This window comes from Phaethon aethereus (genome assembly GCF_964289735.1).
Source record: "Phaethon aethereus genome assembly, chromosome: 1".
Classification (NCBI taxonomy): Eukaryota; Metazoa; Chordata; class Aves; order Phaethontiformes; family Phaethontidae; genus Phaethon; species Phaethon aethereus.
In genome coordinates, this window is record NC_138575.1 from 17518619 (window position 1) to 17541758 (window position 23140).

Here is a 23140-nt window from a genome sequence, read left to right on the forward strand (position 1 = left end):
CGTATGGTCTCCCTGCCACAGCCCCTGCCCTACCCATCCTGAACCTGCTGGGAGAATCACAGAATCATTAAGGTTGGAAAAGACCTTTAAGATCATAAAGTCCAACCATCAACCCAACGGCTGCATGGCACTGAATTAAGCAGCGGAGAGGGGAAAAGACCGAGAGTACTCCCTGGTACGTACCTTTTTAAGCGAGCAAGTGCTTCACGCTACTTCTGGTGCTGCATTAAGAAAAAGGCTGTCCCCTGCCCCAGCTCCTGCTCGAAGCCGGAACTCCCGAGGGGAGGCGCGTTTTCCCCGAGCGCCGTTGGGCGCCGCACCGCCGCGGCCGCCGGAAAGGCGGGGGGGCGGCCGGAAGCGGCAGCGCTGCGGCCGCAGCGGGGCGGTGGCGATGCTGGCGGCGGGGCGCCGCGTGGCCTGTGCCGTCTCCGGCGGGGTGGACAGCGCTGTGGCCGCCCTGCTGCTGCGCCGCCGAGGTGGGTGGGTGGGTGGGTGGGTGGGTGAGGGCGGCGGGGCCGGCACTGCCCTCCGCCGGCGCTGCGGGGGCCGCGCGTCACCTCCCGGCCCTCCGGCCCGGCCCCTCGCCGCGCAGCCCGTTCTGGCCGGCGCCGCCTCCGGCGGATGGAAAAGCCCCAGCTCGGGCAGGGCGCCTCGCAGAGCCCGGTGCTTACCCTCGGGGGTAAAGGAGGGGGTGGGAGAGACCCGGAGTTACGAAATCTCATCGTGTTAGTTTGCCAGAAGAGCTTGGTCTTAACGTTAGCCGTTGGCTGTAGAAAAAGCAGTCACACGATAACTACTGTAAAGCTTAGCAGGATGTTTGCTTAGTACAGAGCTACTCGCATCTCCTGCAGGAAGCAGTTACTCAAGCAAGTCTTGAAAAACACGGGTTTGGGGTCCAGGCTATAAGAATTCCTATAACTTAGTCACCCTTCCATAAGGAATGGACATTGCTTCCATAAATAGGCATTCCTTCCATAAGTCACCCTTACGTTCATTTTGTAGGCTACCAGGTGACAGGCATCTTTATGAAGAACTGGGACCCCTTGGATGAACAAGGAGCTTGCTCCATTGACAGAGATTGTGAAGATGCTTACCGGGTTTGTCAGAAGCTTGATATTCCTTTTCACCAGGTTTCCTATGTGAAAGAATACTGGAACGAAGTATTCAGGTAGAAGCACGTTTAAAATAGATGGTCTTTCAATATATTGGTGTAGTACTGTATTACTGTATTTCTCCCACAGCATTCTCCTGTAAAATCTGGCGGCTCATGGCTCAGACAGGTATACTTTTCGCTGGGTAAAGAACTGGCTGGACAGCCGAGCCCAGAGAGTTGCGGTGAACAGAGTTAAATCCAGTTGGTGGCCTGTTACAAGCAGTGTTTCCCAGGGCTCACTTTTGGGGCTGGTCTTGTTCAATATCTTTATTGATGATCTGGATGAGGGGATCGAGTGCTCCCTCAGTAAGTTTGCAGATGACACCAAGTTGGATGGGAGTGTTGATCTGCTGGAGGGTAGGAGGGCTCTGCAGAGGGATCTGAACAGGCTGGATCGTTGGGTGGAGGTCAACTGTATGAGGTTTAACAAGGCCAAGTGCTGGGTCCTGCACTTGGGTCACAACACCCCCATGCAACACTACAGGCTTGGGAGGAGTGGCTGGAGAGCTGCCCAGTGGAAAAGGACCTGGGGGTGCTGGTTGACAGCCGGCTGAACATGAGCCGGCAGTGTGCCCAGGTGGCCAAGAAGGCCAACAGCGTCCTGGCCTGTATCAGAACTAGTGTGGCCAGCAGGAGTAGGGAAGTGATTGTGCCCCTGTACTCGGCACTGGTGAGGCCGCATCTCGAATACTGTGTTCAGTGTTGGGCCCCTCACTACAGAAAGGACATTGAGGTGCTGGAGTGTGTCCAAAGAAGGGCAATGAAGCTGGTGAGGGGGCTGGAGCACAAGTCTTACGAGGAGCGGCTGAGGGAACTGGGGTTGTTTATTCTAGAGAAGAGGAGGCTGAGGGGAGACCTTATTGCTCTCTACAACTACCCGAAAGGGGGTTGTGGTGAGGTGGGTGTTGGTTTCTTCTCCCAAGTAACTAGTGATAGGACGAGAGGAAATGGCCTGAAGTTGCACCAGGGGAGATTTAGACTAGATATTAGGAAAAATTCCTTTACTGAGAGAGTGGTCAAGCATTAGAACCAGCTGCCCAGGGAGGTGGTGAAGTCACTATCACTGGAGGTGTTCCAAAAACGTGTAGACATAGTACTTCAGGTCATGGTTTAATGGGCATGGTGGTGTTGGGTTGATGGTTGGACTTGAAGATCTTAAAGGTCTTTTCCAACCTTAATGGTTCTGTGATACTGTGAAAAGTAAGGACGGACAGATAATGGGCAACGGCAATTTATTGCAGTATTGCCAGTGCTAAGAGAAAGTACTGAAGCCTGTTAAATATTGGAGGAATTGTTTTTTCTCTCATTCATATTTAAGATCAGAATTTATGTGTTGGTTTTAATATGTTTGTTATTTTTGAAATTAATAGGAGATTTCTCCCTAGTTATTATGAGTGTGTAGCAATTGCTTTGTTGTGGCTCATTTCTTCTGCTTCTCACATACTGGCCCAACATTATTGCGACTTGAGAGAACAATATTTAATGGGGTACTATTATTGTCTGTGTGTGTAATTTATGCAGTGTGTTTTATATTAATACATATTCAATCCAGTTTACCACAAAGTGATTGTGAACTAGCCTTGCTTCTTTAAACTTAGAACAAATTTGAAACTGTTCTCGAAAAAGGGTGTTCAGAGTTTGTGTGAATTTGTTCCACTTTAAGGGAAGAAAGTTCTACACAGGAGAAGCTGAGAGTTTTTCTTGGGAGGCAGGAGAAGGAGGGAAATATTGGTATAACAACATAATTTATCTTTTACACACTCAACATAAGTATGTAAAAGTTGTTCCCTGATCTGCATCATCCCCCTTTAAGTAGTGCTGTTGTTACCTTGTCATAGAAACTGAGGAATAACCTAGTCATGCTACTTCTACTTCATGTTGAAATGACATCAAGTTGAGTGCTAAACTTTTGTACAGTCAGTGAATAACAGAGCCCGTTCTGGGAAAGTTCACTCCATTTTTCCCTCCTGGTGTGTGAGAATGAATAAATGTATCACAACTCTTGAGGGGTGTGGGGTGTCTGTGAATGACACATAAATGATCAGCTTTTCTTTCGCTTCTCATCATTTTTTTGTGTTCCCAAACAATCTGTTTGTTGGGAAAACAATTGGTTTGGAACCAATGGTTTGGTTTGGAACCTTTTTTTTCTTTACTGTCCTCACTGACCTTGAATTTACTCCTCCTCTGGGTCTTTAAAGGGTTATTCATCAAAATCCACCTTTTATCAAGAGAACTATTCCAGGTCTTGTCTTTCCCGTGGTTTGTGCAAGTTCTGTCTCAGATCTTTACGGCAGAGAGAGATTCAGTAGGCATCCTTCATTACCTTTTCTCCAGTTCAGTACTGTACTTGAAGTTCTGAACTGATGTGAGCCTGGCTCTGTGCTGAGTCTTTTATAAAGCTTCCAGTGTACTCTTGCAGTGTTTACAAAGGAGGATTCTTATTGTGAGAGTACAGTGCTGAGCCAGCAAGAGGGAGGCAGCTGTGGGTAAACCCACATTATTTAATTATTAGTATGAATTGTTGAATTCAGAACTGTTAAAAAGGAGTTAGACAACATATAAGATATGTTGCTTTATTTTCTATTTATGAATGTAATGTATAATGGGATAAGGAAGAAGCAATTGATTCTGTTTCAGATGGAGAAAAGTAAAACCAAATACTAGGGTTGCTGATGTTCTTTTAAATCCAGTCTATGCCCTTGGTTCCTCTTGACTTCAGTGGCTACTGAGGAAAATCACGCTTTGTGATGGCAAATAAATATAAAATGCAAACTAATGCAAGTGATCAGGCCTTTTGATATCTCAGTGCATCACTGTATGCTGGTTTAATTTCATTAACCAATAAATTCATTATTATCTCAGTGTTTTCAAGCAAATAATGCTAAGCACTTTAATTACACGACTGTGTAAAACTACAACATGACTTTGAGAAACTACTTGAATTTCTTGAAGAAAAAAGAAGACAGGGAAAAAAATCTATAAAATTGAGCCCCATGACTTCTTATGGTGGTATTGTTGCAGATTAAGTTATTGTCCATTCAGTTGAGACACAGTAACTCCTGGTGTGTATTCCACTGCACTATCACTTTGAAAAATTAAACAGGGTTGTTTAATTCTGAAAGTATTTCGTTAAGAGATGAGTAGGATGTGCACAGCGAGCAGCCGTGTCTCCCATGAGGGAGTATGAATTTAATAAAACGCGGTTACAAAATTGTGAGTGATCATTTGACCATGTCCTCAGTGCACTTTGGAGAAAATCTTCCAAGTGTTGTCTTTTACAGGTTAAAATCTAATGGGTATTTTATTTCTTACATAAAATGCTTAGTATGATTGGGTCTCAAGTTCTGATGTTTAAACAGATTATTCAGTCTTGGATAGTATTACGCAGTGTTAATAATGTTGATATATATTTGAATATTTATTTTACAGTGACCTTTTAAAAGAGTATGAATTGGGAAGGACTCCTAATCCTGATATTGTGTGTAACAAGCACATCAAATTCAACTACTTTCTTCATTATGCTATGGATAACCTTGGTAAGGCATTTTCAAGTGTGTCAGTACAGAGTGTGTACCATGGAAATGCTTAAAGGATACAAACTCTTGAAAAGGTGGGGAAAAACACGAGTTCATATGCATGCCTAATTCACGTATCTCTGTGGAAGTATTTCAATCATCGCAAAGTATTTGGTTTTAAGTTTGCTTTTACATATAGAATCATAGAATGGTTCAGGTTGGAAAGGACTTTTAAAGGTCTTCTAGTCCACGCCCTTTGCTGTGGGCAGGGACATCTTCCACTAGACTAGGTTGCTTATATGTGGGAACAGATGTAATTTGGGGACATACATTGACTTGACCATTAAGTTTTACATTCTTAGGTGGTCCTTAAAGTACAGAAGCACAAGTGCTGGCATGCTGATGAATAGTTTACATTATTATTGTCAGTATAAGACCTCTCTATAGGTTTTCTTCCTTCATTGCTTTCTGCTTTTTTTACTGGACGTTTATAATCCTGTTTTAAACTCTGAATTTCAAATATGTGCCTTTGTGTTTTGTGGTTTTTTTCTTGATAGGAGCAGATGCAATTGCTACTGGGCATTATGCTAGGACCTCACTAGAGGATGAAGAAGTGTTTCAACAGAAACATGTTAAAAGACCACAAAGGCTTTTCAGAAACCGTTTTGAAGTTAGAAATAGTAAGTGGTTTCTTCATTTCATATTTCGTCATAGATATGAAACAGAAATTTAAACTATATTTGGTGTCACAGAGTCAGGGAAGTTTGTTATCTTACACACAACAAGTGTTTTAACTTTATTTAAACCCCAGCCTTTGTAGAAGGGTAATTGCACAAAACAGGGGCTTTACATTACTGAAAATTACCCTGACTAGTCAAGTATTACATGTTCTATTTTTAAGAGTTCTAATCCAGGTGCAGAGGTAGTAATCAACATTCTGGAGGAGCTGTAATGTGGATTAAGGGGACAGGGCTATCTTCCATAACCTTGGAGAAGTGTTTCAGGAAATCTTTATGAAGTATTTCCATGGCTTACATAATATTTTCTTTTTTAATATTTCTTCTATTTTAGGGAATGTATTCTTTGGCTATTCGGTATATTGTCTCGATAGAACTCATCATGGGGATATGCTTAAGTGGAATTTTAGAATTAGGGATTTGAAATGTTAAAATTAGTAACATACTATTAGACTGTATATTATTTTACTGGAAAAAAATCATGTTCTTATTCAGTAATTCAACTATTCTGCCTTATTTCTCTGTTCTCCTGTAGAAGCCTGATTTTCCCAGGTAGATCAAGGTTCTGCCTACACTGCAACTGAAAAGTGCAAGTGCAGCATATGCAGACATTTTTAAGGTTACAATTCTCATGTCAGCAAAGGTACTAGTAGCAGCAATGCAGGTTTTGCTCTTCGCTTTAGTCGTCTGCCTGTGGCTGTATGTAATCAGAGGTTGAGTTCAGCACTACAGTGGTTTCTCTTGTTATTGGTACCAAAGCCAGCTTGATGGATGCTATTTTGGTTATGTCTCTGCATGGCACTGTCACAGCTTGGATGGCAATGTAGAGATTTCCCAAATAGCTCTGCAATGGGCCATAATGCAGTAGAGTAACTCAGATGAAGCTCTGTGTAAGGAGAAGCGTGCTATACCCAAAGGGAAAGAAACTTGCAAACTACCACTATGCGAAGCTCCCATGGTGATGTTTTTTTATTACAGCTTCCCCACTTTCATTTGTTTGTTCTGGACTTAAATGGGTTTATTTGTTTCTTTGTTTAAATTTTATTTCTGGAAAGTTGAAATGGCCCCAGCAGGACCAACAGACTATATTTGTGACAGACTGTGATTCACAGTCATTGTATTTTGTGATGTTTTAAACAGGCTTCCTGCCCCGTTACTGAGATTTTGTATTATTAGTTGTGACTGAACGATTAGCCTGTAGTTAATGTTCGTTTAAGTCAAGGAACATGTAAGTAGAGTTTGTACAACAGCAGAGCTATTAGCTCTTGAAGAGAGGGGACAGAACATGACTGAAAAACTATACCAATTTTATTTCATCTGGGCAATCAGGAGACTTCATCTGTTTTAAAGAAAAAAGTCAAACTCTTCTCTCTGAGCACTGGGAATAACTGCTGATTGTTCAAATCATTGATTTATAGCAGTGTGATTTCAGGGCAAAACTGAATGTCTTTTTGAAGAACAATATACTCTAAGGTATTTGAATCTTCATTCTCTCTTTCACATTTCATGTGAAAGTTGTTTTTGTTTTTCATACTGTTGTTGTTCTTGCCAATGATACAAGCAGTGTTGTAATAGATGAGGCAGTGTAAGACTTTATAAGATTCCACGTTGTAGAAAATCAGAAGCTTTCTAGATCTTTTTAGTGGTGAGAAAATACCCAAACATTTTTAGTCAGATTTTGAAAAACCTTAAAATACTGTCTTTAACATGTACTTGGAAATAATAAAACTAAAATGTTGATTGTCAAACAAAATACTAAAGGAAGTTGAACTATTAAAGGGCGTTATGTTGAGATGCTTTATGTGTTCTGCACTTTGCAGCTGTGAAACTCCTTCAAGGGGCTGACCTCTTTAAGGACCAGACCTTCTTTCTAAGTCAGATCTCGCAGGATGCTTTGAGGAAAACCATTTTCCCTTTAGGGGATTTGACAAAAAGTTTTGTAAAGAAGATAGCAGCTGAACATGGCCTTCATCATGTGCTAAAGAAAAAAGAGGCATGGTAACACTTAAAGTCTTTTGATTTGTACTTCTCTCTAGAATAGACTTTCCTGAACTTTTTGAACTTTAATCTCTGGCAACTCATCTGTTTCCGAGCACCATAACAGAATAGGTTGGGAAGCAGTTTTATAGCTGTCTACTTGCTTAAAAGCACTTTTATGAGCTTGTGGTTAGCTGTGTATTTTAGCCTGCAGATAATTTGTCTACCATTGTGTCTTAGAAGAGCTGAGGTGAAGGTGAATGTGTTAGGATGCCGAGCCTTAAGGAAAGCATTCCCTATCACAGCAGGTGAGAAGCCTTTGGTCTTTATTTTCCACAGCTTTTAAAGGCTTCCTCACTGTAATTGTTTTTCAATATGTCTCTACAGAAATTGGGTCATACTGTTTTGCCACAGTTACTGTTCTCTGAGCACTAACACTTCGTGAGTTGATCTAAAAAAATATAATGCAGGCAGCAGTTGTATTACTGATGCTGTCTTGATTGGTTTTAATGTTTATATTCGGCTGCTGTAAATAGGTGTTTGAAGAATGTAGGCAGTAGCTGAAAGGGAAAGGAAAGCCTATTTGTTTTTTAAAGGTTTTTTTTCAAGAGGTATACCATTACTGTGTAATTTGTGTTACTTTTGTACTTGAATCTGAAAGAGACTTCTGTTTTTAATATACATACAATATGGTCGTCAAGGTTAATGTATTTATTTATTCAACGTGTTCTATTTCCTATTATTTTTCTCCTTTTCTGTGCCTATGGCTCTCACTGATACTGTATAGAATTAGTTTACCTATGTTGGAGCAGATGATGTGGTTTTGTTTATTTTGTGAGATGCCTAGCATAGTTTGGGACACATCGGGGGTGGAAATCCATCTTGGACAGGTTATTAATAGACATTATTTCAAACGTTTTTCTCTGCTTTTATAGATTCAATACCATGTTTCCTTTTCAGAGTATGGGAGTCTGTTTCATTGGTGAAAGAAACTTTGAAAATTTCCTTCTTGAGGTGAGCAACATTAAATCTATGACAACTTTATGTTCTGTTCTTGTTTTCAGTAGTAATTTATGACACTGTCTACAGAAAAATCTCCAACAGCTTGTGGCCCATGCTAAGTAGCAACGTCCCATCTTCCTTTGCAGTCCCAAGCCTACCCAGAAGCTAATGCCAATAGCCTGTAGAAAGTATCTTGCCCCTCCACCAACAAACAGCCAGTCACTGTCTGTCGCCAAAGGAGTGTGTGAACTTGCAGTCCTGTGCCTGCCAGGCTCTGGCATGTCGTTGGGATGTGAGAGGGGCAAATGGCTGAATCCTGCTGTCACTGGCGTAAGTGAGGATGGGGGGAGTGAAGCCCAGAATTACTGCTGATAGGGACTGCTGTTCCTACTTTTCTCTCTAAAGCAGCATCAGGGAAGAGGCAGTAAGCTGCTTGGGCAGAGTTTGCTTACGGAGAAGTTCCTTTCCCACTTCAAGAGAATGTAGTGACAGAACCTGAAATATACTGTGAAGTTTTTTGGGGCCATCTTGTGGCTTAACCAATCTCTTTCTATTTGGTAGTATTTAGAACCTCGACCAGGTAATTTTGTTTCCATTGAAGATAAGAAGGTTCTGGGAACACACAAAGGTAATTGGCTAACCCACCTTAATAACTGCTTTTAGATAAATGGAACAATACTGCTTATATTTGGAGGGACAAATTTTTGTGAAATTCCAAATCAGCCTACAGGTTTTTCTGAGTTTGATAACTAATAATCATGGAAAACTTACTTCATATAATAGTAGAGCCTTGAACTACAACTGATTCTTGATTATTTGTTCCACGTTGCAAGAAAGTAAGTGATAATTATTAGGGTTACTTTGTTGATACTAAGTGGTTGTTAATTTACTACTGAGAGACCTTTGCTATTTAATTCTTTCAAAATTACTGTGCTTCAGTTCCAGGTTCTTTAGTACCTAGACTTTGCAGAAAAAATACACCGTGCACCTCAGTGATGCATAGTAGGACATCACCAAAAATGGGCAGCTTACCTTTTCCTTTCCTTCTGTGTGTCCCTCCTTTGCTCTCCTCAGTTCTAGCTGCCAGAACTGAGTTCCTCTTCCAGGTAATTTACGGAAGTAGGATGTTCTACCACTACCTAAAAGTAAGGGAAACTGGTAAGACTGAGTGGTAGCAAAACCACAAACTGAAGTTGAAATAGAGAAATAAGCGCTTGTCTTTTCTAAACCCTAAGAATACCACAATTGAAACAGATTAGCTTGAAATCGTGCGCTTCAGGTAGAGATGAAAACTTTCAAGTAGATGTTAGTTTAGTTTGTAATGGCACACTTCTCTAAGACAACTTGGTTTGTTATTCTTTGTTTAGTGGTAAAGTTTTGGGGGAATGATTTTAACATGTTTTTCTGAAAGTGAAAGAATAGAAGTTACTAGCAGTGTTACATTTTCACATTTCTTTAGGTTGGTTCCTTTACACAATAGGCCAGAGGGCTAGACTAGCAGGTCTGAAGGATGCTTGGTTCGTTGTAGACAAAGATGTCAGCACTGGAGATGTCTTTGTGGTGAGTTAGTTAAAACTGGTATTGCAAATAACTAATGCAAGCATTTTGTGACTCCTGCTGTATGGAATGTGATTCTAACCTGGGCAGAATTCTTGGCTTTCCTCTTGAGGGAAACAAGAATCAACGAGAGCAGCATCAGCAGATATGAAACATCTTGTCCAAACTGGCTCTTCTTGAGTAGAGAATTGTTGCAGATTTTGGCATAAAACTTTTCCAAACAAAAGGCAAATACTGAAAAGAATCAGCTAGTCTACTGAGCTCTCATTTTCTACTCTAAAACAGGAGGTTTTTATTGTAGTAGTTCTGATACTATACAAAATGTGTATTATCTTGGTTTACTATGTATTGCTACTTTCTTTTCCTAGTAAAAGAAGTAGTAGCCAGTAATACAGTTTTATCTTTTTGAAAACTGAGGCAGAATATATATAATACTGCAAATAATTGTTGGGTTAATGACTAATCATATGAGATGACTGGGAATTCTGCAGCTTCCTAGCACTGTTAATGTTTTTTGCTCTTAATGCAGTTGTTATTCGTATTTGATACTGATGTGGTTATAATGAGGTGTTCTGCTACTTGTTGATGTGCCTGGAGGTGGGGGGAAATCATAATCAAATGAGAGTTGGGAGGAAACAGGCAGGACCACTAAGAAGTTTTTTTTTATGTCCTACAGTAAGGTTGTGTGTGTACAACGCCTTTGTTGGGGAGGTGTTGAGTTGAGAAATTGGAGAAGAGGGAGGTAGGATCTTGTTGAGGTAGGGTAAGGAGGGCAGTAGATACCTGAACTCAGGATGAAGGAGGCAGAAATATGATTGGAGAAAAAAGAATACAAGAAGTGACAACACTTCTTGAGATGGAGAAGACTGACAAATAATTCAGGCTTGCTTTAGCCTATTTTCTTCATTAAAGGTTTCCACCTGGAAGCTGATTAAGTGCTAATAAATGCTTTCTTATTTATTTTGCCTTCATTTTGATATGGTTTGATACTGCTTCTGTATTTCATGCTTTACAAGTTATATACTCTCTGGCAAAAACATCAGCATTAAATAAACATGTTTTAAGGCACCATCAACAGATCACCCTGCTCTGTACAGAGACCTGTTGCGGACAAATCGAGTGCACTGGATAGCAGAGGAACCTCCTGCAGAGCTCATTAGAGATAAAATGATGGAATGTCATTTCAGGTTTCGGCACCAGATGGCACTGGGTAATGAAACCTTGTTTTGTTTTTTGTTTTACTCATTTTTTGAAGCTGTGGTAGTGTGTTCAGTGTAGTTTTGCAGAAATAGTTGGAATGTTTTGGCTTGCCTTTCTGTAGTGTCTTTATAGAACAATTCTGTGTAGTATTATCTTGACTTATATCTGTTTAACTGAGTGATGAAGGTTTTTCTTTTTTTAATGTGAACATAAGGATTAACTGGCAAGTGTTTGGCCATTTTCTGCTCTAGTGCCTTGTGTTCTGACTCTAAACCAAGATGGGAGTGTGTGGGTGACACTAGTGAAGCCAGCAAGAGCTATCACACCTGGGCAGGTAAGATATTAGAAGTGATTTTCTTTCCTTTTTTGTGTTTTGGCTTATCTGCCTAATAAAACAGAGTAGTGTTTTTATTAGCTGGAGCAAAATAGTTAATTTATTTGCATGTGACAGCAGTTAGCTCTATTTTGACTATTCATCAACTCTTTTGAAGGAGTTTGTTTCTAGTTTTATATGGTTGTTGTTATCCATATAGTCTGACAAAATGGCTTACAAGTTTTAGAAATACATGAAGTCACCTCTGGTAATCAGTTGTATAAGCAGAAATGGAACCTGTTGTCTCCAAGAAATAGATTTAAAAAGACATTCGTTTGATAATTGGCTGCTTAATATGTTTCCAGTGTTCAAATGTGTTTAGTACTGAGAAGAGGTACTGCCCAGTGATGCCTTTTAACACTGCTAATACAAAGATACTCGATCACATCGTAAACTAGTGGTTCTCAAACATTTTCTGCATGCCCTCTCCCAGCTTACATTCTACCCTCCCTCTCCCTCCCCAAAACTTTGGGGCCCATGGGACACATCAGGAGGGAAATTGTCTGAGAGCTATTTTTGATGGAGAGATACACTTAAGAGAAGTACACTGAGCTGAGAAGACTCCAGCCAGAGCTGATGATAGTCATGAGAAGCCCCTGATGACCAGGAGCTGCTGAGCCGGTAACCGGGCTCTTTACTGCAAGGTAACAAGACAAGGCCAGGACGTCTGTGCTCCTCCTCTCCTGCAAACACCTGCTGAGCACATCAGGGACCCCCCGTCGCTTCCTTCCAGGTAGTCTGCTCCAGTAGTCCTTGGTCCCCTTCCTATTTTGAGAAGTGCCACTGTAGCCTGGGCACAGGTATCTGGGGAAGGTCTGGTGAAGATGCAGATGATATGTATGTTGTCCTCTTTGAGAAAGGAAGCTTTCCAGCACAATGCATTCCACCTTAGTAACTGAAGAGTTTTGAGATAATACTGTAGAAGTCCATGATGGAATTTCCATCAACATGTTTATATTTAGACTTGTATGAGCCAAGGAATCCTTTGCATTTTTTAATTTATTTTTTTTTAAGATTTAGTCAGAACAAATATAAATAAATACACTCAGTGTCCAGCAGGTCTTGCACAGCCTGCAGTTGCTCACCATGCTGTTTGCAGCTGCTGAAAAGACTCTCCCTGTGTTTATCTCCTAGTTTGCCGTGTTCTACAAGGGTGATGAGTGCTTGGGCAGTGGGAAGATCCTAAGGATGGGCCCATCGGTGCATACCATGCAGCAGGGCAAAAACCGAGAGGAGGGTCCAAAGAAGGAAGAGATTGACAAGATAGAACCAGCAACATAACACGTGGGTTTGATTATTGGAGGACTTTGGAGAATTTGCTGCCTGAGAATAATAAAAACAGTAATAAACATATTTTTTGTTGATCTGTATGTTCTAAAGGTCAGTTAGCCATCAAGTCCCAGCTTTTGACTGTTGGCACTGAACAGGGTTAAAACTACAGCCAGTTTGACACAATCTTACTGGCCTGGATGGTGATATTGAATGTTAGTACGCTTCAAGGGATGTCTTAAGGTTGTTCTGTAATAGTAGTTACACATACAAGAATTTTAATATAAAAATTATGTCTGAAATCATAAATCTATGTTTTATGAGTAAGTGAAATACTTTTTTTTTTCTTCTTACTTGAAGATACCTGTCCCTAGGTAAAGTACATGTGATGTTTGTGCTTTGAACTCTGGACAAGGAATGAATGATAAATTTAAGTTCAGCATTTTGAATGAACTCCAAGCAACAGATATTTATTTTTCATGTTACATAGTTTTATAAGAAATGCTTTGGATTCTTAAGCTGTGTTAAGTAGTGATTTGAGATCTTTACGTAATTTAGAATTACAAATCTAGAGGCTTAAAACCAACATTTTTTCACGCAACTGACTAATTTTTTGTTAACTGCTGAGGGCAGAGGCTGTTTGGTTTGTCTCCTGGAGAAGAGAATGCATTGTTGTGTTTCAGAAAAATGCAAATTCATATGCATTTCCTTATTATGTAGCTAACTTCATATAGATGTGATAATGGTTGGGTCTTGCCATCTGTCAAAACGGAGTGGTTTTAGGAAGAGCTGAATATCTCTGTGCAAATTATCTACGTTTATAAGGATTGGGTGCATACTGAGGATACCCTAAGCTTATAATAAAACTTTATTACAAGTCAACAAAAACTAATTCCTGTCTTTCAGCATAGTAGTAGGAGGTAACTGTCCCTAAAGTACACCTGTGCAGGAGCAGGACTTTACAGATGGGTGTAGAATTTTGAGATTTGTATCTAATTTGGGCAGTTGGAAAGCTTTACTATGAATAGATCTTTTCAGCAGATCTGAAGGCTTGAATGACATGAACACTCTCTTCTGTTGTCTTAGTGTCTTCTAAGAATTCCTTCTATTTCTGCTGGTAAGAAAAGTGAAAGGTAGTCTCTTTTACTTCCATCCTTTGGAAAAAAGAGGGAGAAGACACTCTTCAGTGTCTACCTGCTGGGCTGGCAAAGTTAAACGCACAGTTCAGGGAGCCCTATGGAAAAAACCTAGACTGTTAAAATCTTACGTATCTATTTGACATTACAGTAGATCTGCTTGAGAGGAGAAAAAAGCCATCCTTTTTCACTAGTGCCAAAATCGGTTCACTTTAGCAGTCTGTCTTCAGAGTGTCTATCCACGCGCAGGTTAAATGTAAAGACTGTTCTTGCTTCATGTCAGCTCCTGATTTGTGTTAGGTGAGGTGTGTTACGGATCCTGGTCATGACTTTTATGTGGTTTTCCTAACGTTTTTCTTACCCTTCCTGAAACTTTTGTCTTTGCAAAATGTGGAATTAATTACTAAGGAGTTAATGCTCTACATTGTCCTCATCTGAGTTTTCCAGTAAGTGCCCCAATTAAACCTTCACAAATGTTTTGTGTTATACTAGTGTGTTTTTTATTATTACTTCATCTCACAACACTTTCAGGTTCATTTGTTGTTTGATACTGGTAGAGGTAGGTTCAATTGTGAGGACATGAAAAAGGACATAGCCATTTCTGTGTCTTCAAAATTCACTGTCTTTTAAAATTCACAGAAATGCAGAGGTTGGCAAGGACCTCTGGAGATCATTTAGTCCAACTCCACTGTTCAAAGAAGGGGCAACTAGAGCAGGTTGCTGAAGGCCATGTTGCCAGGTTTTGAATGTCTCCAAGGAGGGAGACTTCGCTACCTGCACCGATACATCTACAAGAAGGGCCGTAAGGAAGATCCTGGGAACTACAGGTCTGTCAGCCTGACCTCTGTACCGGGGAAGATTATGGAGCGGTTCATCTTGAGAGTGCTCACAGGGCATGTGCAGGACAACCAAGGGATCAGGCCCAGCCAACATGGGTTCATGAAAGGCAGGTCCTGCTTGATCAACCTGATCTTCTGTGACCAGATGACCTGCTTAGTGGATGAGGGAAAGGCTGTGGATGTTGTCTGCCTGGACTTTAGTAAAGCCTTTGACAGCGTCTCCCACAGCATTCTCTTGGAGAAACTGGCGGCTCGTGGCTTAGACAGGTTTACTCTTCGCTGGGTGAGGAACTGGCTGGATGGCCGAGCCCAGAGAGTTGTGGAGAATGGAGTTAAATCCAGTTGGCGGCCGGTCACAAGTGGTGTTCCCCAGGGCTCAGTTCTGGGGCCGGTCTTGTTCAATACCTTTGTCGATGATCTGGATAAGGGGATCGAGTGCTCCCTCAGTAAGTTTGCAGATGACACCAAGTTGGGTGGGAGTGTTGATCTGCTGGAGGGTAGGAGGGCTCTGCAGAGGGATCTGAACAGGCTGGATCGATGGGCAGAGGTCAACTGTATGAGGTTTAATAAAGCCAAGTGCTGGGTCTTGCACTTGGGTCACAACAACCCCATGCAACACTACAGGCTTGGGGAGGAGTGGCTGGAGAGCTGCCCAGTGGAAAAGGACCTGGGGGTGCTGGTTGACAGCCGGCTGAACATGAGCCAGCAGTGTGCCCAGGTGGCCAAGAAGGCCAACAGCATCCTGGCCTGTATCAGGAAATAGTGTGGCCAGCAGGAGTAGGGAAGTGATTGTGCCCCTGTACTCGGCACTGGTGAGGCCGCATCTCGAATACTGTGTTCAGTTTTGGGCCTCTCACTACAGAAAGGACATTGAGGTGCTGGAGCGTGTCCAAAGAAGGGCAACGAAGCTGGTGAGGGGGCTGGAGCACAAGTCTTATGAGGAGTGGCTGGGGGAACTGGGGTTGTTCAGTCTGGAGAAGGGGAGACTGAGGGGAGACCTCATCACTCTCTACAACTACCTGCAAGGGGGTTGTGGTGAGGTGGGTGTTGGCCTCTTCTCCCAAGTAACTAGTGATAGAACAAGAGGAAACAGCCTCAAGTTGCACCAGGGGAGGTTTAGATTGGATATTAGGAAAAATTTCTTGTACTGAGAGAGTCGTCAAGCATTGGAACAGGCTGCCCAGGGAGGTGGTGGAGTCACCGTCACTGAAGGTGTTCCAAAAATGTGTAGATGTGGCACTTCAGGATATGGTTTAGTGGGCATGGTGGTGTTGGGTTGATGGTTGGACTTGATGATGTTAAAGGTCTGGGGCATGGCTCGTTCAGGCAGGGGGATGTGTTTCCTTAACTTTTGAAGAGAAAAGGACTTTTTCCACCCTTCCTCGGCTTTTTTTTTTTTTTTTCTCCTTTTTATCTCTGTCAGGTGAGCTCGCCTTTTATAAAACCCATTCTGAGGTGCATTATCAGATTATCCCATTCCCAGTGCATTACCCCTGGGAGGGCTTTGCTGCTGGTACGATGCCGGGCGCATCCCGAGCCCAGGGTACTCAGGGTGCTTGCTGGCTAAGGCACAGTCGGTGCAGACGTGTGCTTTTATCATCGTTACCATGAATTTAGGAGTTCTGGCAACGAGACCCCAGGTTTGCCAAAAGCCACTGAGCCAGCACCTGATAGCAGGGATGTTTGGCCGATGCCGCTTGTAGCGTAGCTGGCGTGGGGTGCGGCAAGCCCCTGCTACAGCTCCTGTAGGATGGAGGCTTTTTAACAAATGTTCTGCTTCCCTCTTCCTATTTAAGCATCCTTAAGGTTGGATACAGCAGCAATCCAGGGCAGCTAACGCAGCGAATTCATAAGCTAACCTGCTGCTCTTTGGTGGAAACCTCTCTAGCCATGGTCTTAATTAATTTTTGAGGGTCAGGGACTTTGATTTTATCATCAGAGCTGAACCTCATGCTTCGAATGAAGAACTTTCTCTGAGGAAGAGGTGAGTACAGATGGTGTTTCATTAGCAGAGACATTGTCTGAGAAGGATGGAGGTGGCTTGTTGGCTTTAGTGCAGCTCGGCCTCTTGCTGTGACGACGAGCAAAGACCTTTGATGTGATATAAAGCAATTGCCGCTATTGTTCCCAGTGAATCTCACTGTAGTGCTGGGAGCTAGGTATTAGTAGGCATTTGTGAAATTCAAATTGCAAATCCCATCTTGCATGGGATGCTTTACAACAGGTTGCACACATCTAGCAACATGAAGCTTCCATGTTTAAAACAGCGTTTCCAAATAGCTTGTGTTCAGAGGGGGTGGTACGTTTCTGTTTCCACCCCATGTGTTTCTCCTGGGTAAGTCTTAACTACCGACCTCCTGCCTGAGATCCTTGCTCCCCTCGTACGCAGGGTCTCTGGCAAGGGGAATTTTATTCTGCCCTGCACAGGGACACAGCGTCTCCAGGCCGTCTAGCAGAGCAGCCTCCTGTTAGAGGCACGTTTTCACCTCTGGATGTGACTGTTAGACGCGAGATGAGCAGCACCATCACCGTTTCTGACTGCGTTTGTAACGAGGACGGTGGCTTCGGTGACACCAGTGCCGCCCAGCCGGCGTGCGGCAGTGCTGAGGTGAGAGCGGTGCCTGAATCCCATGCTCCAGCCGGCGCCGAGGCTTGCAGCCCAGCCTGGACCATCGTGAAAGGGTTGTGAAAACTGAGTTACAGCCGTCATAGTTTGGAAACAGGGAGGTAAAAGAGCGAGGTGAGAGCGGAGGTCGGTGCCTGGGTCGGGCAGCCGCGCTCCCCACGAGGGACCATCGCTGACACCATCTCTCACGCAGCCTTTGCCAAGGCTGGAATTTGGCCAAGGTTTGGCTTGCACTGGGTAAGAGCAGCTTGACTGGCAGGTGAATTTTCTTTTTTTTCTCTACCGCAGAAGATTAGCATTGACACACTTTTAAAAATTCATTGGCTTTTCATTTCTTTGTCATTTTTCTCCCACTTTGGGCAACGAATTGCAAGCAGGTGATCTCACTTTCAAGTTGTCATTAAGCTTTTCAGGTCTCAAAATACTTGGTTGCAAAGACTCAAGTGAATAACTATTTTTAAAAAAGAACTTTTCCCTTCCAAAGTAGAGAACATGATAACGAGATTTGGATCCTGTAAGTGAAAAACCACAACTTACGTCAGCTAAAGGCTGGGACTGAATTGAAATCTCCGTTGTACCTGGTGAATGTGTTTGAAACCTGTGTTGCTGAGTGTATAATGGCTGAAAAATTGCACCCCAAGCACAGTTTTATTCCGAAAGTTCTCATGTAAAACCTGCCTTCTTTGCTCTCCTGGTTTCGTTCCTTCTTGGCAAGGTTCCTGCCCCAGCTGGTCCTGCAGAGCTGGGGGACAGGGCTGTCCCCCATGCAAGGAGAGCGGGGTTGTCCTCTCGTTCTGCTTTCACCCGGCCAGCTGCTTTGGAGAGGCGAGGCGTCGCGCAGGCATTGCGACGGGCTTCGCTCACACGCAGCTCAGTATTTATGGTCCGGCAGTAAAAGCATTGGCTCTTGGTGTTTGTATTGGCTTGTAGGACTGAAAGCAGCTTTCATCTCCCGCTTCAAAATTAAGTGTTCACGTGCTTATTCCCTTTAACTGCAAACCACGGGGAACAAAGATGGCATTTTTATGAAGGTTTCTTTTTCTTTTTAGAATAGATCTATATTTTCAGAATACTTATAAGCAAAAAATAACAATTTTTTTGGATGCAACATTTAAGTTCGTACATATATATATATATATATACACACACATATCTCAATTCAGCCCCTGTGGACAAGGCTGAGCCCCCCGGGGAGCCGGGAGAGGACTGTGTGTAACCACCTGTGCTGACTCGCCCTTGCAGGTGATGGGAAGGGACCGAAGTGAAGATTCACAGCGCAGCCTCTGCCGCCTGGATTTCAGGGTTGTGCCATGTCAGAGTTAAGGATACAACTTCTCCTTCTGCCTTTATTCCCAAACCAGAATTTTCAAGTGTCTCTTTTTCCAAAAAAACCCTTTCAGCTTGGAGAGTTCAGCACAGGAAGGTCTGGCGAGGGTCTCTGCTGCCCCTTCTTTAGATGGGAAGGTGTTGGGTTCTGCAGCCAGGGATGGTGGAATGAGCTGCAGAGGGATCCCTGTGCCACCAAACAGCCTCGGAGTCAGGCCATGGAAGCATGCAGCACCGTCCGCTCTGCAGCGATGTCTTCTTCAAGCTGGATCCCGTTTAGAAGATGGAGCACATAGTATGGAGGGTGCACAGCAAAGCGAGTCTCCTGGTTGCTCTCTGTAAGCATGCAGCTCCCTTATCGGTCACATTTATGGTACTGTCAAAAAAAAAAAAAAAAAAGGCTGAGGATTCACCACAGCTGTAAGCCAGTCTCAGTGGGAACTGCCACCAGAGAGGAAGCCCTTCCATCTCCCGCCCACTGGACCTGATACTAATGGGCGTTTCTTCAGCTTCTCTCTAGAGGTCTGGTGAGCTGGAAGCCAGGAAGAAGCTTCTGAAGGCAAAGAGGCTGTTCATGGCAAGGGGACAAATGTGAAAACCTTATGTGGAGTGAGGTATGGTGAGAACATTGTATGTTGGCTGGGGAGGTTGGAGCCAACTGATCTGTCAGTAAGGATGAGCACAGACCACAGAAAGTCAGGATGAAACTGCCGATTTCTCTGAATGCCTTAGATGCTGGTTTCTCTAAATAAATCCAGATTGTAAAATTTCTCCAAGCGAAGGCAAACCAACAGCCGTGACTACTGACAAGGCCAAAAAACCCCAAAGCCAAAAGGTAAGCAAATGAAAAAGATTAGTTTTCCAAGAAACAGGGAGAAAAATGGATGAGGGAATGGATACTGGCATTCTGGCCTGGAAAACGTGGGTGTTACGAGCATCGTGGTAGCACGCACAGCTGGGAGATGATGGTGACTGTAGGTGAAGAGGATGTCCTGCTGATGAGGAACATACTTCTTGCAACCATGCACAGCTTATGATTAAAAGCATTTTAAAAAAGCTTCCTCTGCATTTTTATGTATTTACGAAGTAAACGCAATGAAATTACCCATCATAAATGCGATAATCACCCCAACACGGCACGCTCGGGTGATGCGGTGGAGCGGTGTGCCGTTTCCAGCTTCAGCACCAGGAGGCACCAGGCCATCACGGTCATCCCTCCCCACTCTGCAGGACGCGTCCTTGGGAAGCGGTGGCTATAGGAAGAGCAATTAAACGCATCCATAATTGTGAAATTTTCCCTTTTTTTTCAGATTTTTGCTGAGCCAATACATTGGAAGAGTTGTCGCTCGGTGGGTTTGCTCAAGGCCAGCACATGAAGAGCCGGCTGAGAAGTGGCAGCTTTTTAAGAGCCTAACTTCCACTGGGGCTGGGCGGCAAGCACGGCACCAGTCAGGCCAGCGACAGCCCCGGCAGCAGGACAAACACACGCTTTTTATTTAGAGTTCAGGTCCTGCCTGTCCTCCGTCCCCTGCACTATGCTGTGCTGGTCATTCACTGTCACGGTCACTCTTAAACTTCATCTAGCTCTTTGAATGGCTGGAGAGAAAAAGGAGGTGTTTTTTTTTTTTTTTTTGAGATCTAGCACCAGATTCTTACATGTATATGGGTGTGTGAGGGGTCTGATGAACACTAACTTCTGGGTTTGGTTTGCTAGATTGATAGGATTTTTTTCTAAAATATCTTCCATTTTACTAGACGTATAGCATCAGCTGGAGAAACTTGAGAATGTAAAAAGCTAATGCGCTCCTCATTCGAGGCAATTTTACAGCATATAGAGTAATTTCTTCAATACAAAAGAGCTTCAAACTCACTCTGAAAGTTTTAAGGTCCTAGAAACAATTAAATACATGGAGAGATTCCCCTAGATCGGACCCTACCTGGAGAAATGAAATTGTCCCAGGGGACTGCCCTGCTCTGGACTTTGATAATTCAGTGGCACCATTCCCACTCAGTACCACCATCTTCTGAGGCTGCTCCCAGGAAAACACCAGCCTTGTAATTACAGCACATCAGGTCCTGTGGGGAAAAGCAACCCGAGACCTACTTCCAGCAAGAAGTTTCATCAAAAGTGACCCGACTGCTCCATCCTGGCTTTCTCCAGTAGTGCTGTGGAGGCTCATGATGGAAATTCCTCCGGCGTGTTGCGTTCCTGCAGGGCTCCTGGGTTTGTGTCTCGGGGGTTGCAATGAGCAGAACATACTCTGCGAGTAGTGTTGGCGGTAGCTGTTACCCAGTAGTTCTGGCCGATGGATGGGCCATCTAGGTTGTCCTGCCAAACTGCAAGTTGGACTCATGGACAAATGGTGAATTCTTCTTTTTCTTCTTTTGCTCTGAGAAACCCCCTGGGTAGGAAAGAGGAAACTCAGAGATATGTACCATCGACTTGATGGGGGCCGGCTGTTTCCTTCCTCTGCGCATCCACTTCTGATTTTAATGAAATTTGGTCAGAAGAGAGATGAGAGGATCGCCCCCGTCCTCTGGAGCAGGGAAGGTGCTCCGTGCGCTTCTCCCCCCTGGGGCAGGTGCTGTAGAGATTCCCTCTCTCCATCATCCAGGGCTGATGAACACCAGCACAGCAGGAAAATCCCGGGCTGTGCTCACTGCAACTGAGGAGCTAGAACCAGCAACGTACCAATTCCTATTTGAAGGATGTCGTGGAAATTTGCATTTAAAAAAAGGATGAGTAGTAGCACAGATCTCTGGCAATCTGTCCATCTCAACGGCTGCGTCCCCAGCCCCGCTGCAGCTCCTGCCTTGATGGCAAAGCAAACTCAGTCCGTCCGGTATGGCTTCGTTATGCTGGATGAGGCTTTGTATAAAATTATGAACATCAAAGAAGAATGGATTATAAACATAAAAAGGATTTAAGACCGGTGCTGGATTAAAGGTAATTTTTATTTTAATCTAGTTACTTAAGGTGGATTTTTCTGCTGTTCACACGTTTTTATCTATCACTCCTCTCTGGGAGGCCTCTACAGGTTGTGTCACACCAACCAGCTCCATGGCAGAGGAACGCCGTTAGCAAATTCGCTATATGTAGTAAAACTCTATGATCCATTTATTCCAAGTTTGAAAGGTTTCAGGCACGGCTTTTAAATTGAAGATCACTTTATGCACCATTAGTACTTATTGCTGTTGTAATACCTATAGAAATGAATCAGAATAGCTTACACTGGTTTTAAATATTAAAGAAGGTGTTTTATGGTATAAGATTTTTACACTGAGCTAGTTTTACACCTAGATTTTGGGGTGAAGGAGATGATAGCACAAGAAAAATCTCTATGAACTGATTAGCAGCCAGGTGGTGAACCTTATTTAAGCCACATGGCCATGTTGTGGAGCAGAGAGTGTCCTCAGCTGATGTGTCTCCTCTGCGCTTCAATACACAGCAGTGCTGGAATTACAGAGAAATTACGGGAGAATTCGCTACCGAGAGGAGAGGATTTGAGGCTGATGACTTTTAAGGTGGCTCCCAGCAAGTTACCTCCTTTCTGAATCCAGAGGCTGAGCAGCATTGCTGACGGATCCGAAGGAACATGCAAATACTCTCTAAGCACAAAAAGTTGATCCTGGGAATCGGAGCAGGCAACTCTTCTCGTGCGCCGATTGTCTAAGCCAAGCCCTTAATTGCAACGGGCATCAGCCGTAACGCATCCCCGCAGCTAATGCTGCTGGACTGAGCACCAGCCCCAGAAATCCAGCCCGGTGGGACAAGGCTCCTTCTCCAGTTCGAGGGAGGCAAGTTTAGCCGGGGCAGAGCTTGCAGCACATCCCAAGGGATGCGGGGCGTGTGTCCGCGTTGCCCGCGGCGGCAGGCTGAAGGGCCTGCGGGAAGCAGGAGCGCTCTGCTGGGGGTCTGCTCCGGCGAGAGGAACCAGCGTCGGCAGAAACCTCGTTGGGGTTGCGACAGCCCTGGCTCTGCCGCCGAGCGCTGCCTGCCGCGGAGCCGTGCCAGGGGCAGGTGGCTGCTCGGGAAGCTGGCGTGTGCCTCGAGTGGGTGAGAAAGAAAATACACAAAGTGCTTTTGGTTTGTGCTTGGCATAACCCAGATGAGATCAGCCAGGGAAGTGTTTTCTCTTGGACAACCCAGTGGAGAAATGCCCTGTGTCAGGCGTGCTTTGGTGGCACGGCAGCTCCCTCCTGACTGCCCGCTCGCTCCCATTAGTTTAACCATTTCATGCCAGTGGAATGAACACTAACCCTGACCCAAGCCAGCAGGGCTTTTCCCTGACCCTTTCCATCCCCGAAACCTGTTCCCTGTGCAGCTGGAAGTGAGGGAGTTAACCATTCCAGGCTTTCTTTCTCATTTGTTTTATCCAGAAAATTGAAACATGTAATAAAATATACTGATTTTTCTCAAAGTCAAGGCC

The 23140-nt window shown here is 43.7% G+C and overlaps 1 protein-coding gene across 1 annotated transcript; it reads left to right on the forward strand.

Moving 5' to 3' along the window:
- Window positions 1–391: 391 nt before the first annotated feature.
- Window positions 392–12831, forward strand: TRMU (tRNA mitochondrial 2-thiouridylase; the record flags this gene model as incomplete). Its single annotated transcript, XM_082014323.1, has 11 exons — window positions 392–476; window positions 1003–1168; window positions 4583–4689; window positions 5226–5348; window positions 7226–7398; window positions 8343–8396; window positions 8946–9012; window positions 9844–9944; window positions 11007–11151; window positions 11393–11475; window positions 12649–12831. 11 exons carry the CDS (start codon window positions 392–394, stop codon window positions 12793–12795), a joined length of 1251 nt encoding a protein of 416 aa, XP_081870449.1. The 3' UTR covers window positions 12796–12831.
- Between the last annotated feature and the right edge of the window lie 10309 nt (window positions 12832–23140).